Raw genomic sequence first — 26,305 nt, forward strand, 5'->3', positions numbered from 1 at the left:
AGCAATTAAGCAGGGTCCGTCCCTTCTGGATCCCCGACTGGGTCCTACTAACAACGGATGCCAGCCTGAGGGGATGGGGCGCGGTGTTGGAGCAACACTCTTTTCAGGGTCGGTGGACCAAGGAGGAATCATTCCTCCCGATAAACATTCTGGAATTTAGGGCAGTGTTCAATGCGTTGTCTCGTGCTCTGCCTCTAGTACAGAACAGGCCTGTTCAAGTATGGTCAGACAACGCCATCACGGTGGCATACATCAACCATCATGGCAGCAGTCGAAGCTGCATGGCAATGTTGGAAGTGTCAAAAATCCTTCAATGGGCGGAAAGCCATCTGCCAGCAATATCGGCAGTGTTCTTTTCGGGTGTCCTCAACTGGGAAGCGGACTTCCTCAGTCGCCAGGACATGCACGCCGGAGAGTGGAGTCTTCATCCAGAAGTCTTTCAACTCCTAGTGGACAAGTGTTGCCTACCAGATGTAGACCTGATGGCATCTCGACACAATCACAAAGTTCCGGTCTTCGGATCAAGGACCAGGGATCCTCAAGCAGCGTTCATGGACACACTAGCCATTCCATGGAACTTTCGGCTGCCTTACGTGTTCCCTCCAGTGTCACTCTTGCCCAGGGTCCTGCAGAAGTTCAAGTAAGAAGGAGGAATACATCTTCTAGTTGCTCCAGCGTGGCCCAGACGGCATTGGTTCTCAGACTTGCAGGCTCTATCGATAGTGTCCTCTTCTACTTCCTCAACAGGGCCCTTGTCTCTACCCAGACCTGCAGGGCTGGCTTTGACGGCGTGGCTCTTGAAGCTTCACTCCTGAGGGCAAAAGGATTTTCTGAGGCGGTGATCCAAACTATGTTGAAGGCCCGCAAACCGGCATCTGCCCGAATCTATTACAGAGTCTAGAATTCTTATTTCACCTGGTGTGCTGATAAGAACTATGATGTTCACAGATTCAAAACGTCCAGAGTCCTGACTTCCTGCAGCTAGGTCTGGACTTACGCCTTCCTCTGCCCTCCCTCAAGGTTCACATATCTGCCTTGTCGGTGTGGTTTCAGAGAAAAATTGCGTCTATACCTGACGTTCATACCTTCACTCTGGGTGTTTTGCAGATTCAACCTCCCTATGTCCCTCCTGTGGCTCTATGGGATTTGTCTGTTGTCCTGAATGCCCTGCAAGAGTCTCCATTTGAACCTCTTGAGTCAGTGGACCTTAAATGGCTTAGCTAAGGTCCTGTTCTTACTGGCTATTGCCTCTGCCAGAAGGGTGTCGGACCTAGGCGCCTTGTCCTGTCATCCACCCTTTCTGATATTTCATCGTGACCGAGCAGTTCTTAGAACTTGCCCTGGTTATTTACCTAAGGTGGTGTCATTTTTTTCACCTTAATCAAGAGATTGTGGTTCCGGCCTTCATCTCCTCTGACTTGCCCTCCAAAGAACGGTCTTTGGATGTGGTACGGGCTCTCCGCATATATGTGGAGAGAACTGCCTCTATTAGGAGGTCAGATACCTTTTTTGTACTGTTTGGTTTCCACAAACGTGGCTGGCCTGCGTGGCTGGCGAACGTTCTTTGGAGGACAAGTAAGCAAACCTTGGCCAGATGGATTACAATGGTGATTGCACATGCTTATGTACAGGCTGGACTTCCAGCTTCTGCTGCTATTAAAGCCCATTCTACTCGGTCTGTTAGACCCACTTGGGCGGCCCGCCGTAGCGCGTCCGCAGAACAATTGTGCAAGACGGCTACATGGTCCTCAGTGATCACGTTCATTAGGTTCTATGCCTTTGATACTTCCGCCTCCAGGATGCTTCCTTTGGACTCCGGGTTCTCATACACGCTAAGGCGCACCCCCCCCCCCCCCTTGAGGAACTGCTTTAGGACATCCCCGATGTATTCCCTGTGAAACACAGTGTACCCCGCTGCAGAAAAGGAGATTTATGATAGACTTGCCATTGTTAAATCTCTTTCTGCGAGGTACACTGGGTTCCACAGGGTGCCCGCCCTGATGCACCTAGCTTCTATGGGTTTGTATGGCATTAGCCGCTGGTCCCTTCTCCTGTCGTGAGAATGTGGTTCTATGTGACTAACATCTGCCTTCTCTTTTACCTGCTCCTGCATTGGACTGGTTAACGAAACTGAGCTCACAGTGCCTGGAGGCGGGGTTATAGAGGAGGCCCCAATGTTGGTCAAGATCCATCTCTACCCCCCTCCTCCCTTTTCCTATGTATTCCTTGTGGAACCCAGTGTACTTCGCAGAAAGAGATTTAACAATGGTAAGTCTACTATAATCTCCTTTTTGTTTGTATAATAGGCTTCTTTTAAGAAGTCATGGAGTAACAGCATAATAAAAAAAACCAGAGTGGTTTTCATTAAAAAAACAAAAAACATTTGGTTTAAACCAAGGTGGTTTCAACCAGTCGTCCCTGCCCTGAACTAACGGTTAAATGTGTTTAGCAAATACTAAATTATCAAGATAAATCATAATGTGCAAAAAGAACAGAGTGCCCTTCCAACACTACTACTAACCTAGATCTGGGCCCTGGTGGTTTTTCCACAAATCCAGGCCTTAATGTTTTTCTGGCTGGATAAAAGCGGTATATAAGTAGCTTTCTTTATCTGACGGATGTGTTTGTTCAACGATAAATTAGGAATGAAGCTAGGCTTAAGTGATACGTTGTAGCATGATATTTAACTTAGATGAACTTTAAGTACACATAAAAAGCCTCGGAAAAAGTGACGTCACTAACAGATTGTTGACATTTTTTAAGCATTCAACCATCAAGGCTTGATCTGACGAGACTCGTAATGCTATTGGTTCCTTCTTTCATCCACTGTTTGTTTGTTTGTTTGTTTTTTTGTTTGTTTGTTTTTATATCATAACTTTTATAAATGATTTTACTTAAGTAGATTAAGAACACACAGAAGGTCCTTTCAAATTTACGGTTCACTGCAGAGAGTAAAAAGGCAGCTGCTTCTTAAATAGTTTAGGCCTTTTTCCCCCCAGTATTTGTTATTAAACCGTAAACGTGCCAGATAAGTTATCATGTGGGATCAAATGTGATAGGGAGTTCAAATGACCAGCATAAACCTTGAATATAAAACTCTGCTTCCTCCCCCACTGGGCACATGTTCTCCAAAGCACGTACTGTGTTTCCCTCATTTATACTGTACATCACAGACTGAGAAGAGGAAAATGATCAAGACGTCTTGTAACTAGACCTAAATACTATCTGAATTTATCCAAAAAGAAAGAAAAGTCTTTTAGGTGCTAGGTCGCTCATGAAACTGCAGCTGTCGTACAGGCTACTGCTCACCCCTAGCGACAAATTTAAAGTATAAAAAAAAAAAAAAAAGAGAAGAGACAGCCCTCTTGGTTTAGTCCGACAAAACAGAAATACCTTCTGGAAATGGACAGTTATGCAAAGGAATAAGAGTCGGAATACAACTAATGCAAAGTATGGAGTAATACATTAGTAATGACCACTTTTAAAGATCTAAGTAACGTTTATCTCAAATTCATCTCTTAATAAAATTAATATACACAATCTCGCAAATCCCCCCCCCTTCCCTCCCCCACCAGCAAACCCCCCCCCCCCCCCCAAAAAAAAAAAAGATCTGAAAAGTTTCTGGGTCCTTGATAATGCTTATTAGATTGCTTTCGGTGATGTAGAAATGTAGAATACTCTTCTATCCAGCAGGAGGATATCTGTATGTACAGTATCATGCATGGTGGATGATATACATGGAGAAATAAACTCTAGTCAAGAACTGATTAGGGTTAATTACAGTATAAGAAACTTGATGTAAATGGTTGTGATGAAATGTAATTATTATTATAAACTGAAATTGTAGTAAAGAAAATATCCTCCTCCTTATGGTCCACCTTCACTATCTAGATACTGTATAAGAACACGGAAACCAGTGATGCTGGCAAAAGCCTTGACTGTTACTATTTTAAAAGTGACCTAGAAAGACAGTCAAGTCTTTGAGCTCTTCTGGACTTTAATACTGAGGACGTATTCAATCCCAGGGGACGATCAGTCGCCATGTCCTGCCACGTGCATCCTTGTGAATTACAGTATATTACAGCAAAATCACATATGTTACTGTGCACTTCTGTGGACATAAGTATTGAGAAAATTATTTGTAAGGATTCTGATAGATGCAAATTAGGATTTAAATAGAGAATACTAAATTTAGTGAAAAAGGTACGTATATGGGTACCTGCCCAACTATACTCTACCCAAGCCTTCAAAGTTTGAAATACTCCTTTAACAATTTGCCATAATCCATAGCAACCAGCAATCAGATGACAGACTACACAAGTGTAACTTTAAAAAGTAGTATTTTCTCCTCAATAAATACATGCAAGGAACAAATGTGATTGGTTGGCACAAACATATTTTTTGATGCTTAGAGGTCTATTTACTAAGCCTTGGATGGAGATAAAGTCGCTGGAGATAAAGTACCAGCCATTCAGCTCCTAATGTTCTGTTACAGGCTGTGTTTGAAAAATGACAGAAAGGAGCCGATTTGCTGGTACTTTATCTCCAGCGACTTTCTCCATCCAAGGGTTAGTAAATAGACCCCTTATTCTTGGTGAGACAATACCCAAGGCACAGCCAAAATTATTTATTGCCTTTTTTAATCCAGAAAATTTAATCCACTGAGTAGATACTCAAGGACAAGTCACGTAAAAACATAATTATACCAACCATTCTGCTAGACTAGAAATATGACATAACTAAGCTCCAATAGTGTTCCTAGATGTGAGAAATCTATTTTAAGAATCTACTTACAAATTATATTGCTTGTAGTTGTATTGTGTAGTTAATGCATATGACTGTACAATTCAGTGTCAGGGGCCTGTATATAGTTTACAAGGGGTACATACAAAGATTAAGTATCCTCCAAATGTAACATGAGGGACCCTCCATCCTACAGCAGAATCAGCCCTCGTAGAGCTGCTAAGATTTCGGATTTACTAACCACCGGATTGTGAAACATCCAGGAGCTTGGCACTGGCAGATAACCTTGCATGCGCAGTAGCACTGCAGGGTCCCTATGGAGAACTGAAGGGTCGCTGCATCTGTCCCTCCATGTGGTTTATAATACACTTGGGTGGTACATCATTTCTTAATGCCACGAGAAATGACGATAAGAAATTAGTTATTGTATCTGCAACCCACTATTTGATAAATATGCCCCTTAAGGTTGGTACACACGGTACGATGTGTACCCACCGATGCATCGGACGCTCCTTGGGCAGCCATACACATGGAGCGATCTAGTGCACGACCGCCCGCTATAGTTTTCATAGCCTGAGGCAAACTGACAATACACTTCTACGGACCAGTACTGTCACTTTCATATACACTCCAGGCTGGGCCACCAAGAGACATTCCCTGATTGTAAGGGTGCATGGCCAAGTGAGTGTGGATGTGGCCTCGCTGAATACCGGGCCCTGAGTCATCATGAATGCGTGGGTGAACACAGGAGTGCCAAGTGGGGGTGGGAAGGATACTGATTACACACACCAAGGTTCATCTGGGGGCCTGGAGGTGGCCCAAACCAGCCATGAATGAGGTGGAATGCCTAACATTGTAGGTCAGAACTTTATTGCATGGGTGTGACCACACCCCTATCTATCACCACGCCTTCTTTAGCACTTAGGTCATATGTCTTGGCGCCCTAGGTGTACTTTGTCCCTGCCCCACCAATACTTGCGGGTTTGTTCTGTGCAAGTTTGCAATTAGTTTTAAATGGGAAGCGGTCAGCGGGCAACACTGGTCGGAATACCGACACCAGGTTTCCGACATGGATCGATCAACATGCCAGCAGAATGCTGACTGCCAGAATCATAAATGTAAGTATTCTGGGGCTCCTTAGTGTAAGGCCGCGAGCGTGGGGGGGGGGTTTAGGCTGTGGGGAGGGTGGTTCAGGTTTAGGCACCACCGGGGAAGGTTAGGCATCAGTCGTGGTGGTGGGGGTTAGTGCTGGGGTGGTTACGGTCAGGCTACAGGAATAGAGGGTTAGGGGGGCAGGGGTGGAGTTATACTACTTACCCTCCAGGTGTTTGGATCATGCACGTCATGCTTCCGTCGGTATTCCGATACCTTCCTGTTTTTAATATACGTGTGTGTATGTGTATATATATATATATATATATATATATATATATACCTGCGGTCGCCAATCTGGTTTGCACAACCCATTCTGGCTGCTGTCATGCAGCACAGTGCTATAGATACCTGGAATTGTCGGGAGCGTACAGCGCTGGCGCTCTCCGCACTTCCATTACACCCCTGGTAACTAGACCCCTGACAGTGAGCATGATATGTAGAGCCTTACACCCCTGGTGTCAGCAGCGGCGGGTCGCGCCGGCTCCCGGCCTTTGCCAGGCAACGGGGGTGGTGCCTCACTTCCGCCGCTGACTCCCTGTCCCCGGCCGGTTGCCTAGCAACCGGAGACGCAGGGCGGGCACCCTGCACTGCTGTCCCGGCTGTTACTTAGCAGCCGGAATGTCACGCGCCAGCTGACAGCTGCATTGATCAGGATCTGGGTGCTTGGCTGCAGGGCTTTTTTATGGGACCCAGAATAGGGCAGCCCCGCCGGTGATAGCTTCCTGTGGAGCTTTTCTTCCTGCCTCTGGTGTGTTCCTGCATCCAGCTTGTGTACTCCAGTGTCCAGTTTCCTGAGTCCTGTCTGAGGGATTGTTTCCTTCTGTCCCCCGGATTGCCTTCCAGTAGAGTGGTCTGGTATCCGAAGTCGTTTCCTGCGTACACCTTTCGTGATGTTGTGAGTAGCGGCTCTGCCGCACTTTATGGCTGAAGCCGTATTTTCTTTATCTATTTTTGGTTGTGTCATTTTTGCGGAGGTTTCCGCATTGCTGTCCTCGCCTTATTACGACGGGTTCGTATTTGGCAGTTGGGCTGCATTACTTGATTTGCTGTTGGTCCAGGCGGCCGTGCCGCACATAAACTACTTTGTTATTTCTTATATCCTTCTCTGTTTTAGTCGTGTCAGTCTTAGTTAGTTTTCGCCTTGTTCTCCTTGCTCTTGGTTAACGCCTATTAAGATCGGGGGGGCATTGGAGTCTGGGCGGACCTAATTCGCCCATTCAAACACGGCTGCCGTGGGCACAAGAAACCATGGCCCTCATTCCGAGTTGTTCGCTCGGTAAAAATCTTCGCATCGCAGCGATTTTCCGCTTAATGCACATGCGCAATGTCCGCACTGCGACTGCGCCAAGTAAATTTGCTATGCACTTAGTAATTTTACTCACGGCTTTTTCATCGGTCTGGCGATCGTAATGTGATTGACAGGAAATGGGTGTTACTGGGCGGAAACAGGCCGTTTTATGGGCGTGTGGGAAAAAACGCTACCGTTTCCGGAAAAAACGCAGGAGTGGCCGGAGAAACGGAGGAGTGTCTGGGCGAACGCTGGGAGTGTTTGTGACGTCAAACCAGGAACGACAAGCACTGAACTGATCGCAGATGCCGAGTAAGTCTGAAGCTACTCAGAAACTGCTACGAGGTGTGTAATCGCAATATTGCGAATACATCGTTCGCAATTTTAAGATGCTAAGATTCACTCCCAGTAGGCGGCGGCTTAGCGTGAGCAACTCTGCTAAAATCGCCTTGAGAGCGAACAACTCGGAATGACCTCCCATAGTCTTGCAGGTGTTAATCGACATTACACCCCTGGCAACTAGACCCCTGACAGCAAGCATGACATACAGAGCATTACACCCCCGGCAATGAGCATGACACACAGAGCATTACACCCCTGGCAACAAACATTACACCATTGGCAACAAGACCCTTGGCAATGGGCATGACACCCCTGGCAACAAGCATAGAACCCAGAGCATGAAACCCCTGGCAACGATCATTACATGCCTGGCAACAAGCATTACACCCCTGGCAACAAGTAGGATACCCAGAACATGAAACCCCTGGCAATGAGCATGAGACCCCTGACAACGAGCAGGTAATTTAAAATTAATTATAAGCCTTACTGTGGGTCATAATGTGTAGTGGGCATTACGGTGTGTGGCATAATGTATCACGTGCATTGCAGTAGGTGGCATAATGTGTCAGGCAAAGGTGTGGGGCATAATGTGTCAGGGGTCTTGCGGTGTGTGGCATAATGTATCAGGAGCACTGTGGTGTGTGGCATAATGTGCAACGGGCATTACGGTGTGTGGCATATTGTGTAGGTGGCATTACTGTGTGTGGTATAATGTGTCACTGGCATTACGTGTGTGGCATAATGTGTAAGGGGCATTAATATAAGGAGGAAAAATGACAAATAATGTAAAGGGCCTGAATCAGGATTTTTTTTTTCCTGTGGTGGCCAATGTCTGGGTGTTCAGGTTGCAAAACTGGGGTATAAAGTAGTCTTTTCCTGCAATACCACGCCCCTTGCAGTGAGGCCACACCCTCTTTTTGGAGCATGCGTGCCCACGGTGCGTGCTAATTCTTTACTTTAAATATAGCAACGGGAGGGTGCCAGAAACTTTTTTGGCAGGAGGATGTAAAATGTATAGCTACGCCACTGCCCACAAGTCCAATCTTAACACTTAGTAGCTCCTCAGGAGGTTTAATTTTCCTCGAGTAGCTCACACCCCAATTAAGGTTGGAGACCACTGATATATACTGTGTGTGTGTGTGTGTGTGTGTGTGTGTGTGTGTGTGTGTGTGTGTGTGTGTGTGTGTGTGTGTGTGTGTGTATAGATAGATTATTATTATTATTTTATTTTTTTAATATAGCAGCACAATTCCCCTTGAACTGTGGGGGAAAGGAAAATGAAGCTCAAACTTATTAATTTTTTTAGTTTTTTTTTAAACAGTACTATAGAATGAGGATGACACTGTATTTGTACAGCTGGCATTGGCGTTGGTTTTGTCTTACACCAGCCTTGATATCTCCCCCTCCTGCCCATGCTTCCCACAGTCTTTAAAATCTTGCACGTGTCAATGTTTTATAAAAGTTTCTACCTTGTAAATGATATTAATCTATTATAACATTATAATCATCTTCTATATAATAGCCCAGATCTGTGACTTTGTGACTCATTTGCTAACGCTGGGCGGAGTCACAACACTGGGCGGAGTTAGTCAAATGAGTCACAGATCTGGCCAAATCTATAGGAGACTAGGAGCAGAAGCAGATAGTATGGGTATGGCACAGGCAGGGGTGCATACCTCCCAGCTTTCCTCAGGAGCTTTCTTCAGGCAGAAGGAGGGACACACACACACGTGGCAAAAAGGGGGCGTGGCCAACGAAAAGGGGGCGTGGCTTCACGGGAGGTCCCCCGTTTTCGTCAGTGAGGGGGCATGCCCAGCGCTCTGTGAGCTGCTGGCATGCCCCCAGGGGCTGATTATGAGTCCGGGGGGCCCATGGCTCTTGAGACAGGGGAGCCCTATCTCATTGCTGTGCCTGCTGTGGGGTTGGGGGCGTGGCCTAATCGCGGGACGCGAGGCCACGGCCCCTTATGCAAATTCCGGGATTTTTTTATTTTTATGGAATTTTGGCCCCTCAGCTAGGGCTAAATCCAGAGGAGGTGGTCACTCCCCCCTACACACCCGCACAGGCAGAAGAAAGCTGCCTCCCTGCAACACCACAGACCTGCCAATACGCAGCAGCGTGTGCTGACTGTAGCACAATGCTGCCGCTGTTGCTGGCAGGACGGGGGAGCTTCTGAGCTGGGACAGAGCTACTCGAGCCGGGGGGGCCCTAAAACTGTGGGGCCAATGGTATGTTCCCCCTGGCCCTTAATCCGGCTCTGCTGCTGGAACCCCCCCTTAATCCGTACCCCCTGATGCCCCCTCTCCCTCTGTCTCCACTATTCACCGCTGCTCCAGGAGCTTTCCAACTGCCCCCCACCCCCACCGCGGGACACTGCGACCCGCGGGTGGGACAGTCCCCAAAAAATGGGACTGTCCCGCGAAAATCGGGAGAGTTGGGAGGTATGGGGGTGTGTGAGGGGGTATGCCGTACAGACAGACGGGCACCGGCTTACTGTGTGCTTGACCCCCCACATCAGCATACTGAGCAGGGTCTCTCTGGCGCGGAGGAGCGTCACTTTCTTGCACACTCCACGCTTCATAGCTGCAGTTTTGTGGGACACCTGCCGCTGTGCAGGTTCCGTACTGCCTCTGTTATCTCCAGCCTCGGCAACCCCACCGCTAGCTGCAGCGCTGCCACCCGCAGTGAGGTGCGCCCAGCTCCTTCACACACTTTAGCCGGCGGGTAGCGCTGCAGAAGTCCGAGCTGCTTGCAGGCTCCGACTCCCTCCTCCCTGCAGCTGCAGCGTCTCCTAGGAGCTAACCAGTCACTCCCAGTCTCCCCTTACCACAGTGCCCAGCAGCCGTGAGGTCCGCACCGCGTGCATGCTATGACCCCCTCCTCCCTCCAGCCGCAGCGTCTCCTGGGGGCTAACCAGTCACTCCCAGTCTCCCATTACCACAGTGCCCGGCAGCTGCGCGAGGTCTGCGGTGTGTGACTGAGGAGGAGGGGAGGGATGCGGACAGGCAGAGGAAGCAGGACTCCAACCTAAGAGAGTCAGCCATGCCAAGTCTCTACCAGCAGCAGATCCCAACAGGTTGGCGTAGAACAGCAGCAGCCAACAGCAGTGACTCCGGTAAGACACATCTGTCTGTCACCACTGTTTTGTCCCTAATACCAATCTCTTCTGTGCCCTGTGTTCTGTCATGTCCCTGTCACCCCTGGCCTTGCCTTGTCACCCTTATCCTGGCCCTTTCACCCATATCCTGGCCCTGTCACCCTTATGCTGGCCCTGTTACCCCTATCCTGGCCCTGTCACCCCTGTGCTTGCCCTGTCAACCCTATACTGGCCCTGTCACCCCTGTCCTGGTCCTGCCGCCCCTACCCTGGCCCTGTCACCCCTATCCTGTCCCTGTCATTTCTGTCCTGGCCCCGTCGCCCCTGTCCTGGCCCCGTCACCCCTGTCCTGGCCCCGTCACCCCTGTTCTGACCCTGTCACCCCTGTCCTGGCCCTGTTACTGTATACCCTCCAACTACCTTTTTGGCAGGTACAGTACCCGCAGCAGCTCCAGACCCCTCCCCAATGCACCACACCTCCGCACCTTCCCCTCCACCACATGCGGAACTCCACCCCTCCCCCACACGCTGTGCCTCCAGACCCCCTACACCACCCGCGGCTCCCACTCCTCCGCCCCTTGACCACCCACAGCACCTCCAGACCCCCTCCACCATCCACCCCCCATATATGTCTCCCCCCACACCTGCCCCCCTCCACCCGCAGCATCTGCAGACACCCTCCTCCATCCGCGGTCCCCCTCTCACCCACCCCACCCATGGCACCCCCGCACCTGCCCCTCCACCACCTGCAGCACCTCTGGACCTCCTTCCCCATCCGCCGCACCACCCGTACCTGCCCCTCCCCTACCCACGGCGCCTCCGGACCCCCTACCCCACCCCCAACACCCCCGCCCCCTCCTATCCCACAGCACCTCCGGAACCCTTCACCCATCCGCAACATCCCTGCACCTGCCCCTCTCCCACCCGTGGCACCCCTGCCCCTCCCCCACCTGCAGTGCCTCTGTACCCCTCCCCCATCTGCAGCCCCCACTCCTCTGCCCCTCCCCCATCCGCAGCACCTCCCGACCCTTCCCCATCCGGGCCTCCCCACCGCTTCCGGCACCCCTCCACCCGCAGCATCTACAGACACCCTCCCCCATCCGTAGTCCCCCCCCGCACCCGCTACATTCTGTACATCGTGCCCTGCAGGTGCTGTTCACGCCGTCGCAAGGGGCTGCGCCTCCTTCACCATCTTACGCCCTTTCATTGTGCAATATTTAACCACTAACAAAGGAATGCAGGTAATTCTCCATATAATACAAATATTGAACCCCAGAAAGGCATGCAAGGGTTAAGGGGGCGTAGCCCCTTGCGACGGTGTGAAGAGCGCCCGTAGGGCGCGATGAAGCACCTAGTAATTATAATAATCATTGTACTTTATATTTGCCACTGGAAAACAGTAAATAAGGTAAATTAAATCTAATTTATCGTTGAAATACAATTGCAAACATTTCATTAAATGTTGCAAGAAACCACAGTTATTCCCAATATCTGTTATTGCGGATTTTTATTTAAATATGTAAAGAGATACATTTTCTTGTGTGAGCTATGTGCCTGTTTTTATAATATCATGTGCACAAATGTCTGTGATAAAGCACATCAGCAATAGGAAATGAATGATGGCAGCAGGTGTCCTATCAATGCGCTTCTCAGCAGTCACATATAGTGTAATACTGTGCTCCGCAAAAGACACGGCTCTGAGCTGCATCAGACAGAAATGCCAATGTGTTCCGTCTCATTATTTCTGCATTACTAGGCACACAAAGGTCCAAAGTCATTGCCAGTTCCTGTGACTTGCCAAGAGAACAGGACTGCACAGCATACAGAGGAGGAGAGGGAATACACAGATCGCTTTTCCACAAGTGCTCCCCTCATCCCTTAGGAAAGTCACATTTGTGTTCAGAAATCATGAAATAATGATTTGCTTTACTGACTTTATGTACAACAGGCAGAAAGGTCAGAGACACAAAGGGCTCATTTGCTGATCTCAGCACTCATGTAAGGAGTATGGGCCTGATTCAAGTTTGTACAGCAAAAAGCAAGTACCTTTGTATCTGGAACAAACCATGGGGGTGATTCAGACCTGATCGCTAGGCTGCTAAAATTGTTGTCGTGCTATCAGATAGTCGCCGCCCAAGGGGAGTGTATATTTGCTGTGTAATATTTGCCGTGCATGTGTACAGGTCCGGCGCTACCCGCTCAGCAAAGGGATGCAGAGCAGGTAGGCGCCAGGCTGGAGAGGCGCTCTTCCTGCTCTGCATCCTCGCTGCTGCGCCTGTCCTCCCTATTGCTGCCGGCTGAGGTGCCTGTCACTGTATGACAGGCAGCGGCGCCGGCTGCTTAAATCCTCCTCTCCCCCCTCCTGTGGCAGTGACTGATCGGACAAAAAAGGGGGCGGGGCTACATGGGACCAGCAGGCTGCAGTGCCACAGAGGACATGCTGCTCCAGATCCTGCCAGCCAGACTAAGATCAGTAAGTGAAGGGAGAGTAAGTGAGAGAGTCGGGTTTTTTTGTATGCATGTGTGTGTGTTTATGTATGTGTGTGGGGGGAGGGGGCGATGTGAATAAACTGCACTTCTATGGGCGTTACATGTAAGCTGCACTACTACTGGGGCGTTATGTGTATGCTGTGCTGCTACTGGGGGCGTTACGTGTAAGCGGCGCTACTACTGGGGCGTTACGTGTAAGCTGTGCTACTACTGGGGCATTATGTGTGAGCGGCAATACTACTGGGGCGTTACGTGTAAGTGGCGCTATTACTGGGGCATTGCGTGTGAGGGGCGCTATTACTGGGGCGTTGCATGTAAGCGGCGCTACTACTGGGGCGTTATGTGTAAGCTGCACTACTACTGGGTTCGTTACGTGTAAGTGGCGCTACTACTGGGGCGTTACGTGTAAGCAGCGTTACTACTGGGGACATTACGTGTAAGCTGTGCTACTATTGGCAGCATTATGTGTAAGCTGCACTACTACTAGGGGCGTTTAAGTGTAAGTGGCGCTTCTGCTGGGGGGTATGTGTAAGCGGCGCTATTACTGGGGCATTACGTGTAAGCTGCGCTACTACTGGGGCATTACGTGTAAGCTGCGCTACTACTGGGACGTTCTGTGTAAGCTGCGCTACTACTGGGACGTTCTTGTAAGCTGCGCTACTACTGGGGCATTCTGTGTAAGCGGCGCTATTACTGGGGCATTACGTGTAAACTGCGCTACTACTGGGGCATTACGTGTAAGCTGCGCTACTACTGGGACGTTCTGTGTAAGCTGCGCTACTCCTGGGACGTTCTGTGTAAGCTGCGCTAGTACTGGGACGTTCTGTGTAAGCTGCGCTACTCCTGGGACGTTCTGTGTAAGCTGCGCTACTACTGGGACGTTCTGTGTAAGCTGCGCTACTACTGGGACGTTCTGTGTAAGTGGCGCTACTGCTGGGGTCATTATGTGTAAGCTGTGCTACAACTGGGACGTTTTAAATGGGGGGTACTATTGTGTGGCCACGACCCTTCCTTGTGAGACCACATCCCTTTTTTGACGCGCGCTGTCCCTTTGTAAAGTATGGGAAGGCACAAATTTATAGTTTGCAGGGGGGGCGCCGAACACCTTAGCACCGGCCCTGCATGTGTACGCCGAGCTGCTGAAAAAAAACCTCAGTCAACAGACAGCTGCAAATCCGTTCACAGCTCACTCACCATTGAATGATTTGCCCTGTGTGTGCAGTATGTGCGCACATACCTGGGGTCTATCCCCATACCACCCCCATATTAGCAAAAAATTCTTACTCCTACAGTGCGATCAGAACGGGCTGATCGGGTTTGGAGCTGACGTCACACACCCTCCCTGAAACCGCTTGGGAACGTCTGCGTTTTCCTTGACACTCCCAGAAAACGGTCAGTTATCACCCACAAAAGGCCTCCTCCTGCCAATCAGCATGCGAATGGCTGTGCGATTAGAATATTCACACCAGCCTGTCGCTGACCAGCAATGCCTGATGTTTGCCGACACGCTTGCGCATTGCGGTGCATGCACAGTTAATCGCTGATCGCCCACTGTGCAAAAACGCACAGCAGCGATCAGGTTTGAATCACCTTCTATGTTGCAATGCAAGGGGAGCAAATACATTTATATTTTTTGTACAGGGTAAACACTGGCTGCTTTTGCATGTAGCCCACAAATGTTAGACATCTTAATTTTTACACTACAATTTAGATTTCAGCTTGAAAACACCCCACCCAGATCTAAATATCTCTGCACGTTACATCTGCCCACCTGCTGTGCAGTTTGGTGTTACCCAGTTGCTTGCTTTATTGCTTTACTTACAAACCTGAATCATGCCCAATGTGTCTGCTGTTGCTTGTTCTTTATGGACAGACATGATATAAAAGATAGACAAATTGGGGAGGCTCTGTTACCGGATTCGCACATTTTCAGCATCTGGAGTAGTACAAAAAGTGCAAATCAAAGCTCTGCAGCCCTCGTTTATATGACATGAAAGGTAACTGTGCAGACCTGGCAAAATGGCCTTCTGTAGCCATATATAACTGGCTCCCACTGTTATCACTAGGGCGTTTTGCTGCTGGGGTTAATCAGCCTGAGTGCTGCAGACAACTGACCATGTTAAATCTAGTTTTTAATCATAAATAATGTTATGTTATTATCGGTTGGATTATATGGATTGAAGGGAAGAAGTATTAAACTAAAGAGAACAAGTGGAGAAGTTGAAATTAGCAACCAAGCTATCATTTATCAATTATATTTTATAAAGTTGTTTGCTATGACAACTTCTTCATCTGTCCTCTTTAGAAGGTTGATACATCTCCCCTAACTCTCTTTTTAACTATTTAACAACTTCAGTATACAGTATTCCAATATATAGTGTTCAGTCTGCGGTGAACAGTGGGCAGGAAGCCGTTTGTGAAACTTATGCGCACACTGAAGGTTCGACCATACCCGAAAGGAGGTGTGGCCATTCTGGGAGGGGGCATTGCCTCGTGACACTTCCTTAATTCATTATTCTTGTGGGCGTGCCCAGCACTTACAGAGATGCTGGGCTGCCCACAAGCTCTCCCCACAATGTGAATATATGCCGGTAGTTAGCGCTAAAATACAACTTTTCCCACCCACAGGACACTGCAGCATATGGGTGGGGACAGCAGAGGGCAGGCTGTTTCAGCGGGGCACCTTCATAAGGGCATGGCGCTTTTTGTCATTTTAAAATCAGGCAAGGAGCGGTGCTCTGCTGAAGCACCCTATCAGGAGGTATTATATGAAGGTGGTATGGGGATAGATCACTTGTATTATATGGTAATATGAAGGTGGTATGGGGATAGACCCCAGGTATTATATGCTAATATGAAGGTGGTATGGGGATAGACCCCATGTATTATATGCTAATATGAAGGTGGTATGGGGATAGATCACTGGTATTATATGCTAATATGAAGGTGGTATGGGGATAGACCCCAGGTATTATATGCTAATATGAAGGTAGTATGGGGATAGACCCCAGGTATTATATGCTAATATGAAGGTAGTATGGGGATAGACCCCAGGTATTATATGCTAATATGAAGGTGGCATGAGGATAGACCCCAGGTATGTTATGCTAATATGAGGGTGGTATGGCGATAGACCCCAGGTATTATATGCTAATATGAGAGTGGTGTGGGGATAGACCCCAGGTATTATATGCTAATATGAGAGTGGTATGGGGATAGACCCCAGGTATTATATGCTAATATGAGGGTGGTATGGGGATAGACCCCAGGTATTATATGCTAATATGAGAGTGGTATGGGCATAGACCCCAGGTATTATATGCTAATATGAGAGTGGTATGGGGATAGACCCCAGGTATTATATGCTAATATGAGAGTTATATGGGGATAGACCCCAGGTATGTTATGCTAATATGAGGGTAGTATGGGGATAGACCCCAGGTATGTTATGCTAATATGAGGGTAGTATGGGGATAGACCCCAGGTACGTAATGCTAATGAGGGTAGTATGGGGATAGACACCAGGTATGTTATGCTAATATGAGGGTAGTATGGGGATAGATCCCAGGTATGTTATGCTAATATGAGGGTAGTATGGGGATAGACCCCAGGTATGTTATGATAATATGAGGGTAGTATGGGGATAGACCCCAGGTATTTTATGCTAATATGAAGGTGGTATGTGGATAGAGCCCAGGTATTATATGCTAATATGAGGGTGGTATGGGGATAGACCCCAGGTATGTTATGCTAATATGAGGGTGGTATATGGGGATAGACCCCAGGTATGTTATGCTAATATGAGGGTGGTATATGGGGATAGACCCCAGGTATGTTATGCTAATATGATGGTGGTACGGGGATAGACCCCAGGTATGTTATGCTAATATGAGGGTAGTATGGGGATAGATCCCAGGTATGTTATGCTAATATGAGGCTAGTATGGGGAAAGACCCCAGATATGTTATGCTAATATGAGGGTAGTATGGGGATAGACCCCAGGTATTTTATGGTAATATGAAGGTGGTATGTGGATAGAGCCCAGGTATGTTATGCTAATATGAGGGTGGTATGGGGATAGACCCCAGGTATGTTATGCTAATATAAGGGTGGTATATGGGGATAGACCCCAGGTATGTTATGCTAATATGATGGTGGTACGGGGATAGACCTCAGGTATTTTGAGAACCAGGATTTTGCCTTTGTTTGTATTATAAAACATTGAAAACCCATTCAGATAAGTAATATTGCCAAATTAAAAATATTATTATTCCTTTTGTAGGGATCTTAAACTGGACAATATACTCTTGGACGCAGAAGGCCATTGTAAATTGGCTGACTTTGGGATGTGTAAAGAGGGGATTCTAAATGGCGTTACTACGACAACTTTTTGTGGTACACCGGACTACATCGCTCCTGAGGTAGGTATAGGACACATTTGGACTGTTCTGCTGAGAGAACAGTAATTTGTGGTTCCTGAATCTTTGTGAAACTATGTATAAAATAGGTGGTGGCCCCTTCAGATAAGTATATACCTCAGACCAGAGCCCATAGTTATCTATAGCAGCCCACTTGCTGTAGCACATAGCTGAATATGACTCACCACCAGTACCTCTTCTATAGATGTCTTATCAGTCCTCCAGTGCTGAGATAGAGGGCAGCCAGCTTCAAGTAACAGGGGCTTGTGACTGATTTTGTTTTTAAGAATGCCAACATACAGTATAAGTACTTCAGTAACAGATTCTCATGGGGTCTGCAATTTAAGATTAAGGGGTATATTCAATTAAAGTCTGATCCATTCCGACATGTATTTGTCGGAATGGATCCAACAACCCCTATTCAATCTCATCTTAATTTGACTTTTTCAAGTCGAATTAAGATGGGACGCAGAGGAGGAGAAGGGGGGCGAACTGCGGGGGGGACAGCCGGCGGGCATACAGCGTTCTGGAGCCGGGTAGAAGCTGCCGTGACGTCGGGCGGCTGAGTGACATCCAGCTGCAGCGCTACTGTAGCACTGATCTCCCTGTATGCCCGCCGGCTGTCCCCCGTCTCCCTGCGGCTCCCCCCGCCCCCCGCCCCCTCTGGGTCCGCATCTCATTCCGACATCATTTTGATGTCGAATTGAGATGGTTGAAAAGGGGTCCAAAACCTGTCGGATTTGGCCCTGTTTTCGACATCAACGCGTGGATCGGCAGCTATTCCGTCGATCCACGTTCTTTTCGACAAGTCGAATTTATAGACTTGTCGAAAAATTTAGCAAAATATTGAATAGGTCGAATCAGGATTCGACCTTAAAAAGTCGAAATCTGACGTCTTTTCGACAGATGGCAGTTTTCGACTTCAATTGAATATACCCCTAAGCCCCTGTGATGACCCTACCCCATAATATGGGGAAAACAGAAGTGGATCACATTCCATTTCCATTTGTGAGTGAGGCTTCTCTCCTCTAGCCATCTTTGGTTCTCCTACATGCTTCTTAGAGCGAAGAGCCCAAAACTTGAACCCATAATGAAGTTCTGGCCTAAGTAATGACTCGTACAATGGTAATAATATGGTTGAATCTTCTTTAATGCACAGCAGGATTTTATATAGATTAATTTATTTCTCAGTTTTCTGCTATTGATTTCTATTTATTGTATAATTGGGATATTTATTAACATGATATATTATCATGCATTACCCTACATTTAAATACATTATTTTCATATACAATATCTCAGACCATTTAGAAATTTTAACAATACCATTCTGAAACAATTTACTCTCTTACTTTGTGTTGTTAACAGTTTGGTTTCGTAACTTATTGTCATCAATAAATATGGATTCCTTACTGTCTAGGCCATTTAGAAGGTCATTAACACCCTCACTGGTAAATATGAATGTGACAGGTCTTTCAGATATAGTTCATGGCTGCACAGCTCAAGTTCTACTCATCCTCAGTAGTGCTCAGGCTTCAGGTGTGAAAGGAAATACTAGGCAATCAATTAGAACCGGGTATTTTTTCTTTCCTCCACTGTCATACTAAGGCAGGTATGGGGAACCTTCGGCCCTCCAGCTGTTGTAGAACTACACATCCCAGCATGCCCTGCAACAGTTTTTGCATGGCCAAATAGCAAAACTGTAGCAAGGCTTGCTGGTATGTGAAGTTAAATAACAGCTGGAGGGCCGAAGGTTATCCATCCCTGTACTAAGGGGTGGAAACAGTGACATCATCACAGGTCTTGGATCAACCCCATCATGACAGCCATTGGAGTTCTGTAGTTTGAAAGCCAGGAGTCCCCTCCTAGTAGATTTTTGCCTGGTGAGTCCTAGACAAAATACCTACTATACTACAACAAATAAAATAGATTTAATATACCTGTAAAGTGCATTCAAAAGAAGGAAGCCGAAGTGCGAGTTTGGACACTGAGTGATTGACAGTCAATGGTGTGTTTATGGGAGGTAATGGGGGATGCTAGTCAAGTGCAGGAGTTTTGTGGGTGTATTGCAGCCTGGACTGCGTCTACACATATAGATACTCTAGCAGCTTAGGTCCGGCAGACTGTAGCATATATTTGCAGTACCGATGCTTACAAAGACATCTTGAATTAAATAGCTTCCACCACTGGGAACCAGGCCCATATATACAGTGCTTACTAGGCTTTCTGCGACATAGCCGATGGTGACACAGAAACGTTGTCACAAGTCAGTAATTTGATGAAGAAATAGATTGTTTCTGTTTTGCCTGTGATGTTTCCCACACTGTATGTTGTTGCTGGGCAGCACACTTTCCGAAACTAGACACGACTTGTTTTTGTTTTGATTTTTTTCAAAAATGAGAAACCTGTTGGCATCTGTGCCTCTATACGTGACAGGCGGACATCGTAGACTGCGGTGATCATGCTTTAGTAACGGGATGTCTGCTAGATGAGATTTTCTCTTTGCAGATCTTTCATTGATTTCTCTTGAATAAGACTTTTTGTCTATCTGTTATTCCCAAGTGAAGACATACAGTACCAGAAATATTCTTTTTCATTATTATTGGGGCTAAAAATACATGTCTGGCTGTGACCAATTAAACAGATGTACGCTTTTGTAGCATAATAAGTTAATTCAATACATTTGTACATTGTTGCGTTTCTTCTGAGAAATGCATCTGGGCTGAGGACTTTGACGGTATCTTCACTGGCAGTTTATCAAAAATTCCTAGCATTTTAATGGCCTGCCTATCTGATTTATAAGTAAACAAAATTATATTTTCAGTTTGTCTATGAAATTTTAAAGTTAGGAAAATTACTTTAGAGCTGGACATATACTTGTCATCATTTATTTTGTTGTTTTTTGCAATGAGAAATGCACAATGTGGCCAGGTCTGGAGTGTAGGCTTAGTGGGCTTTTGCCTAGGGGTGGCAGAGTCTCAGAGGCAGCTTTTTCCCTGCATATTGCAGTTATGCTAAACTTTTAATTTTCTTCAATCACTGACTAATGGATTGATGACATTGGGCCTGGTTCTTAGTCGGATGCAAAAGCGGAGGCATCGAGCGAATGTCTGCAGGCTTTAGCATGTGCCGGACCATACACATGACGTACCAGTCCGCTATGTGCATGACTGGATTTTTCTGTGAATTGGGCGTTTTGTGCTTGTGTTGCAGACTTCCATGCTAGTTTGAGGCGTGCATATGGACAAGGGATACCTGTTTCTGATTCATTTTTAGCACCCAGGTATAGAGCTAGTGTTAGTGGCCGTAACTAAGGGAGTGTGAGTGGTGCCGTCGCCCAGGGTGCAATTCATTGGGGTCGTCTAGTAGTGTGCTTGGAACAGTACACAGCACGGCTGCTGAGCCGCCCAGAGCAGTTACTTCCTGGTGCTACATCATGATGTCATGCGTTCAGGGGGCGGAGCCTGCACAGGGTGCATTGCTGCCCTGTTATAGCACTGGGTGACACTAATGATGAAAGGTGGAAGAATGTATGCATGAAGCTATATGAATGTGCAATGGCATAGGCTAGAAAGCCTGGGTGCTGCGGCCGTCCATGTTTGCAAGCACTTTTTGCAGCTATATTTAAAAAATAATATTGAAAGCCCAACTGAAAAACAAAGTTAGGGTTACCCGGAATCCTCAGTGCCCACTGAGCCCTAGACAGGAGCCTACATTACGTAATGGATGGATCTGCCCATAGTGGCCCGCATTAGAATTCAATTTCCAAAAACCACATATTTGATAGTGAGATTAATTTCTGTTTTATTTTTCTTGTTCCAGATTTTACAGGAATTAGAATACGGGCCCTCTGTGGATTGGTGGGCACTAGGTGTCCTGATGTACGAGATGATGGCTGGGCAACCTCCATTTGAAGCTGACAATGAAGACGACCTCTTTGAATCCATACTTCACGATGACGTCCTGTACCCAGTGTGGTTGAGTAAAGAAGCCGTCAGCATTTTGAAATCAGTGAGTCGTCTTTGCATTATTTTTTTTATTCCCAAAAACTGAAATTGATGAATACAGAGCAGCTACCCGAAGGGAGTTCAAGTACAGTTCATGGTGCCACTGCTAGGATAATGGGGCCTGGGATAAATTACACGTCTTGTGGGAAAGGAACAAGATGTTTGTGTTCTGTGCCGTTGTGTGTTGTTAAAACCCAAGTAATGGAGAATTGTGTTATAGGGGAAAATGCAACAAAGCTGATGTCTCTTATCTGCCTTTCAGTTTCCAGTTTGCTGTGCCTGCCAATCTACGGGACACAATAAATGACAATCATTCATATTCACTGCAGTCATGTTTTAATAGTCACTACCGAATATCCAGAAGTGCTCCTCACAGTCATGCTTTTATTTGCATGTTCAATTGAATGCATTCGGGGTTTTTTTCTCCTTGCGGCGTGCAAAATTTACGGGCAGCCATAGGGTTCTTGCTATTCAGCTGGATGCGAATAGTAATAACCCTATAGGAATTGAATATCCACTTCAATTCCTATAGGAATGAACACCGCTTTTTTCTTGCAGCTTCAGAGCACGTGCAAACTTTAGAAAAATCGTTATTCTAAGGTTAAAAGTGCCCGTACTTGGGGCCTGATTCAGTAAGAATTTGCAATCCTTGTGAACACATGCTGGGGGCCGCCCATCGCAGGGCAAGGTCACCCAGAATGTTGACCGCTGCACCCCCCTCCCCTTGATCTAGCAGAAATGTCAATCGCACTGCAATTTCTGCTTAATCGCAGAAATTAGGGTTGCCTCCTGCCGGCGTGATGCACCCCATTTGTATGACGCTGCCCCCGTTTCCCCGCCTCTGTCTCCGTACCGCTCCGTCTCCGCCTAGGAAACGGAGCATTGCCGTGCCCCGCGAACGCCTCTGCGGGTGGATTGCGATAGCGATCCATCCTGAATTAAGCTCATGGTTCAGAATCATTCACTGCAGTGTAAACCTTACCTCCTCCACCCCTCGCAGCTTACCTCTCCGACGGCCCAGCAGTGTTTCTTTCGGGATCCCAGTTGTCGGGATGGCAGTACTGGGATTGTGATTCCAGTTGTGATGCCGGCACCGGCATTACGAGCTGTGTCAGGATTGCTGCATCGGTATTTCGACTGCCGGGATCCTGACCAGATCCCATCTATACTGTTACCTAATATTTGTTTATTATTTATACGTTTTTTAAGCGTGATTTTCCCCCCTTTTTTTTTTTCAATGGTTTTTTGCGGGAAAAATTATTGCAATCAATACTTTTCAATTGGACAAATGTCTGTGGTGGCGTGTTGATTTATTGCGGGGAAAATCTTGTGTTCAATTGGATAATCTTTGTTTCTGCTGCGTGGTACACTGGGCTCCACAAGGATTAACATCGGGGTGTAGAGTAGGATCTTGATCCGAGGCACCAACAGGCTCAAAGCTTTGACTGTTCCCAAGATGCACAGCGCCGCCTCCTCTACAACCCCGCCTCCGTGCACAGGAGCTCAGTTTGTAAGTTGTGCTATGCAGTAAGCAGGCAATCAACAGGGGGGCTGCCATTGCAGCCCATATTATAGCTTAATCAAAAGAAAAGAAGAACTTTTGAAGACCTCAAGGGCTGCAGCTTTTATGCATGTCACATAAGACATCCTTTGCTGCAGCTCCATCACTCCCCCAGCGGCGCTGTATACTCCCGCGCCCTGGTTGCCGGGTAACTACAGCGGAGGCTCCGGTGTCCTTCTGTTAGTCACACACACCCGCCGCTGCCCTCCAGGATCGCGTGGCTGCAGGTACAAGGGGAGGTAAGGGGTCTCTTTGGCCCGCTGTTAACCGCGATCCAGCGCGGCCGTGGGAGGCGGTCCACGCGCGCTGGCGTGGACACTGTAAAGGTCAGCCGCTCCACTAGTCACTGGGACACAGGGCACAGGTGGGGGTTTTTCTCTCCTAAAAACCCCGTTTTAATCAAGCCCGCAGCGCCCGGTGGGAAGCCAGCAGGGAAGCTAACAATATACCATGTGTAACTTCTAGACCTATGAATGTATATTACTTACAGTATGTGGGGACAGTAGTGAGAAAATGACTCCATAGAGCAGTTGCACACTGGGAATAATTGCTCGGTGGTAGAACAGTTACTGGATAACTATTGTTACAGCCTTATTCTAAACTGGAATAAATTAATTTTTTCCCTCAAAATTCTACATACAGTGGCCCTCATTCCGAGTTGTTTGCTCGCTAGCTGCTTTTAGCAGCCATGCAAACGCTAAGCTGCCGCCCTCTGGGAGTGTATCTTAGCTTAGCAGAAGTGCGAACGAAAGGATCGCACAGCGGCTACAAAAAAAGATTGTGCAGTTTCTGAGCAGTTCCAGACCTACTCCTAGCTTGCGATCACTTCAGACTGTTTAGTTCCTGTTTTGACATCATGAACACGCCCTGCGTTCGGCCAGCCATGCCTGCGTTTCCCCAGCACGCCTGCGTTTGTATCTGATACGCCTGCGTTTTTCCACACACTCACAGAAAACGGTCAGTTACCTCCCAGAAACACCCACTTCCTGTCAATTACTCTGTGACCAGCAGTGCGACTGAAAAGCGTCGCTAGACCTTGTGTGAAACTGCATCGGCTTTTGTGAAAGTACGTCGCGCATGCGCATTGCGCCGCATGCGCAGAAATGCCGATTTTTTTATATTGCCTGATCGCTGCGCAGCGACCGAAAACAGCTAGCGAACAACTCGGAATGACCACCAATACCTCATAATGACAACATGAAAAAAGATTTTTTTGAGATTTTTGCTAATTTATGAAAAATAAAAAACTCATCCGATCCCTTTCCTGCAGCCCCCGGCCGGCTCCCAAATCTGACACTGTTCCCATGCACAGTGTCAAATTCCCCGGAGGAGTCTTTCACAAATGTGAAAAACTCCTACAATATGCTGAGAAAGCAACTCGCAGGGACCCGCTGTCCCTGTGACTACCTGCAAGATATTTTCACTTTTTAAATTGAAAGTTAAAATTAGTGATGTGCACCGGAAATTTTTCGGGTTTTGGTTTTGGATTTGGTTCCGCGGCCGTGTTTTGGATTCGGACGCGTTTTGGCAAAACCTCCCTGAAATTTTTTTGTCGGATTTGGGTGTGTTTTGGATTCGGGTGTTTTTTTACAAAAATCCCTCAAAAACAGCTTAAATCATAGAATTTGGGGGTCATTTTGATCCCATAGTATTATTAACCTCAATAACCATAATTTCCACTAATTTTCAGTCTATTCTGAACACCTCACATCTCACAATATTATTTTTAGTCCTAAAATTTACCAAGGTCGCTGGATGGCTAAGCTAAGCGACCCAAGTGGCCGACACAAACACCTGGCCCATCTCGGAGTGGCACTGCAGTGTCAGACAGGATGGCACTTCAAAAAAATAGTCCCCAAACAGCACATGATGCAAAGAAAAAAAGAGGCGCAATGAGGTAGCTGTGTGACTAAGCTAAGTGACCCAAGTGGCCGACACAAACACCTGGCCCATCTAGGAGTGGCACTGCAGTGTCAGACAGGATGGCAGATTTAAAAAATAGTCCCCAAACAGCACATGATGCAAAGAAAAAAGAGGTGCACCAAGGTCGCTGGATGGCTAAGCTAAGTGACCCAAGTGGCCGACACAAACACCTGGCCCATCTAGGAGTGGCACTGCAGTGTCAGACAGGATGGCAGATTTAAAAATAGTCCCCAAACAGCACATGATGCAAAGAAAAATGAAAGAAAAAAGAGGTGCAAGATGGAATTGTCCTTGGGCCCTCCCACCCACCCTTATGTTGTATAAACAGGACATGCACACTTTAACGAACCCATCATTTCAGCGACAGGGTCTGCCACACGACTGTGACTGAAATGACTGGTTGGTTTGGGCTCCCACCAAAAAAGAAGCAATCAATCTCTCCTTGCACAAACTGGCTCTACAGAGGCAAGATGTCCACCTCCTCCTCATCGTCCGATTCCTCACCCCTTTCACTTTGTACATCCCCCTCCTCACAGATTATTAATTCGTCCCAACTGGAATCCACCATCTCAGGTCCCTGTGTACTTTCTGGAGGCAATTGCTGGTGAATGTCTCCACGGAGGAATTGATTATAATTAATTTTGATGAACATCATCTTCTCCACATTTTCTGGAAGTAACCTCGTACGCCGATTGCTGACAAGGTGAGCGGCTGCACTAAACACTCTTTCGGAGCACACACTGGAGGGGGGGGGGGGGGGCAACTTAGGTAAAATAAAGCCAGTTTGTGCAAGGGCCTCCAAATTGCTTCTTTTTCCTGCCAGTATACGTACGGACTGTCTGACGTGCCTACTTGGATGCGGTCACTCATATAATCCTCCACCATTCTTTCAATGGTGACAGGATCATATGCAGCGACAGTAGACGACATGTCAGTAATCGTTGGCAGGTCCTTCAGTCCGGACCAGATGTCAGCACTCGCTCCAGACTGCCCTGCATCACCGCCAGCGGGTGGGCTCGGAATTCTTAGCCTTTTCCTCGCAGCCCCAGTTGCGGGAGAATGTGAAGGAGGAGCTGTTGAGGGGTCACGTTCCGCTTGACTTGACAATTTTCTCACCAGCAGGTCTTTGATCCTCTGCAGACTTGTGTCTGCCGGAAAGAGAGATACAACGTAGGTTTTAAATCTAGGATCGAGCACGGTGGCCAAAATGTAGTGCTCTGATTTCAACAGATTGATCACCCGTGAATCCTGGTTAAGCGAATTAAGGGCTCCATCCACAAGT

General features: G+C 47.4%; 1 protein-coding gene across 1 annotated transcript in view; it reads left to right on the forward strand.

Moving 5' to 3' along the window:
• PRKCE (protein kinase C epsilon) overlaps positions 1-26,305 on the forward strand; it is a 707,603-nt gene that overhangs the window by 617,940 nt on the left and 63,358 nt on the right. The window contains exons 12-13 of the mRNA XM_063918382.1: positions 17,397-17,535; positions 21,355-21,543. Of these exons, the coding sequence (XP_063774452.1) occupies positions 17,397-17,535; positions 21,355-21,543 (328 nt within the window). The remainder of the gene's footprint in view (positions 1-17,396; positions 17,536-21,354; positions 21,544-26,305) is intronic.

This window comes from Pseudophryne corroboree, chromosome 4 (assembly GCF_028390025.1).
Source record: "Pseudophryne corroboree isolate aPseCor3 chromosome 4, aPseCor3.hap2, whole genome shotgun sequence".
NCBI lineage: Eukaryota > Metazoa > Chordata > Amphibia > Anura > Myobatrachidae > Pseudophryne > Pseudophryne corroboree.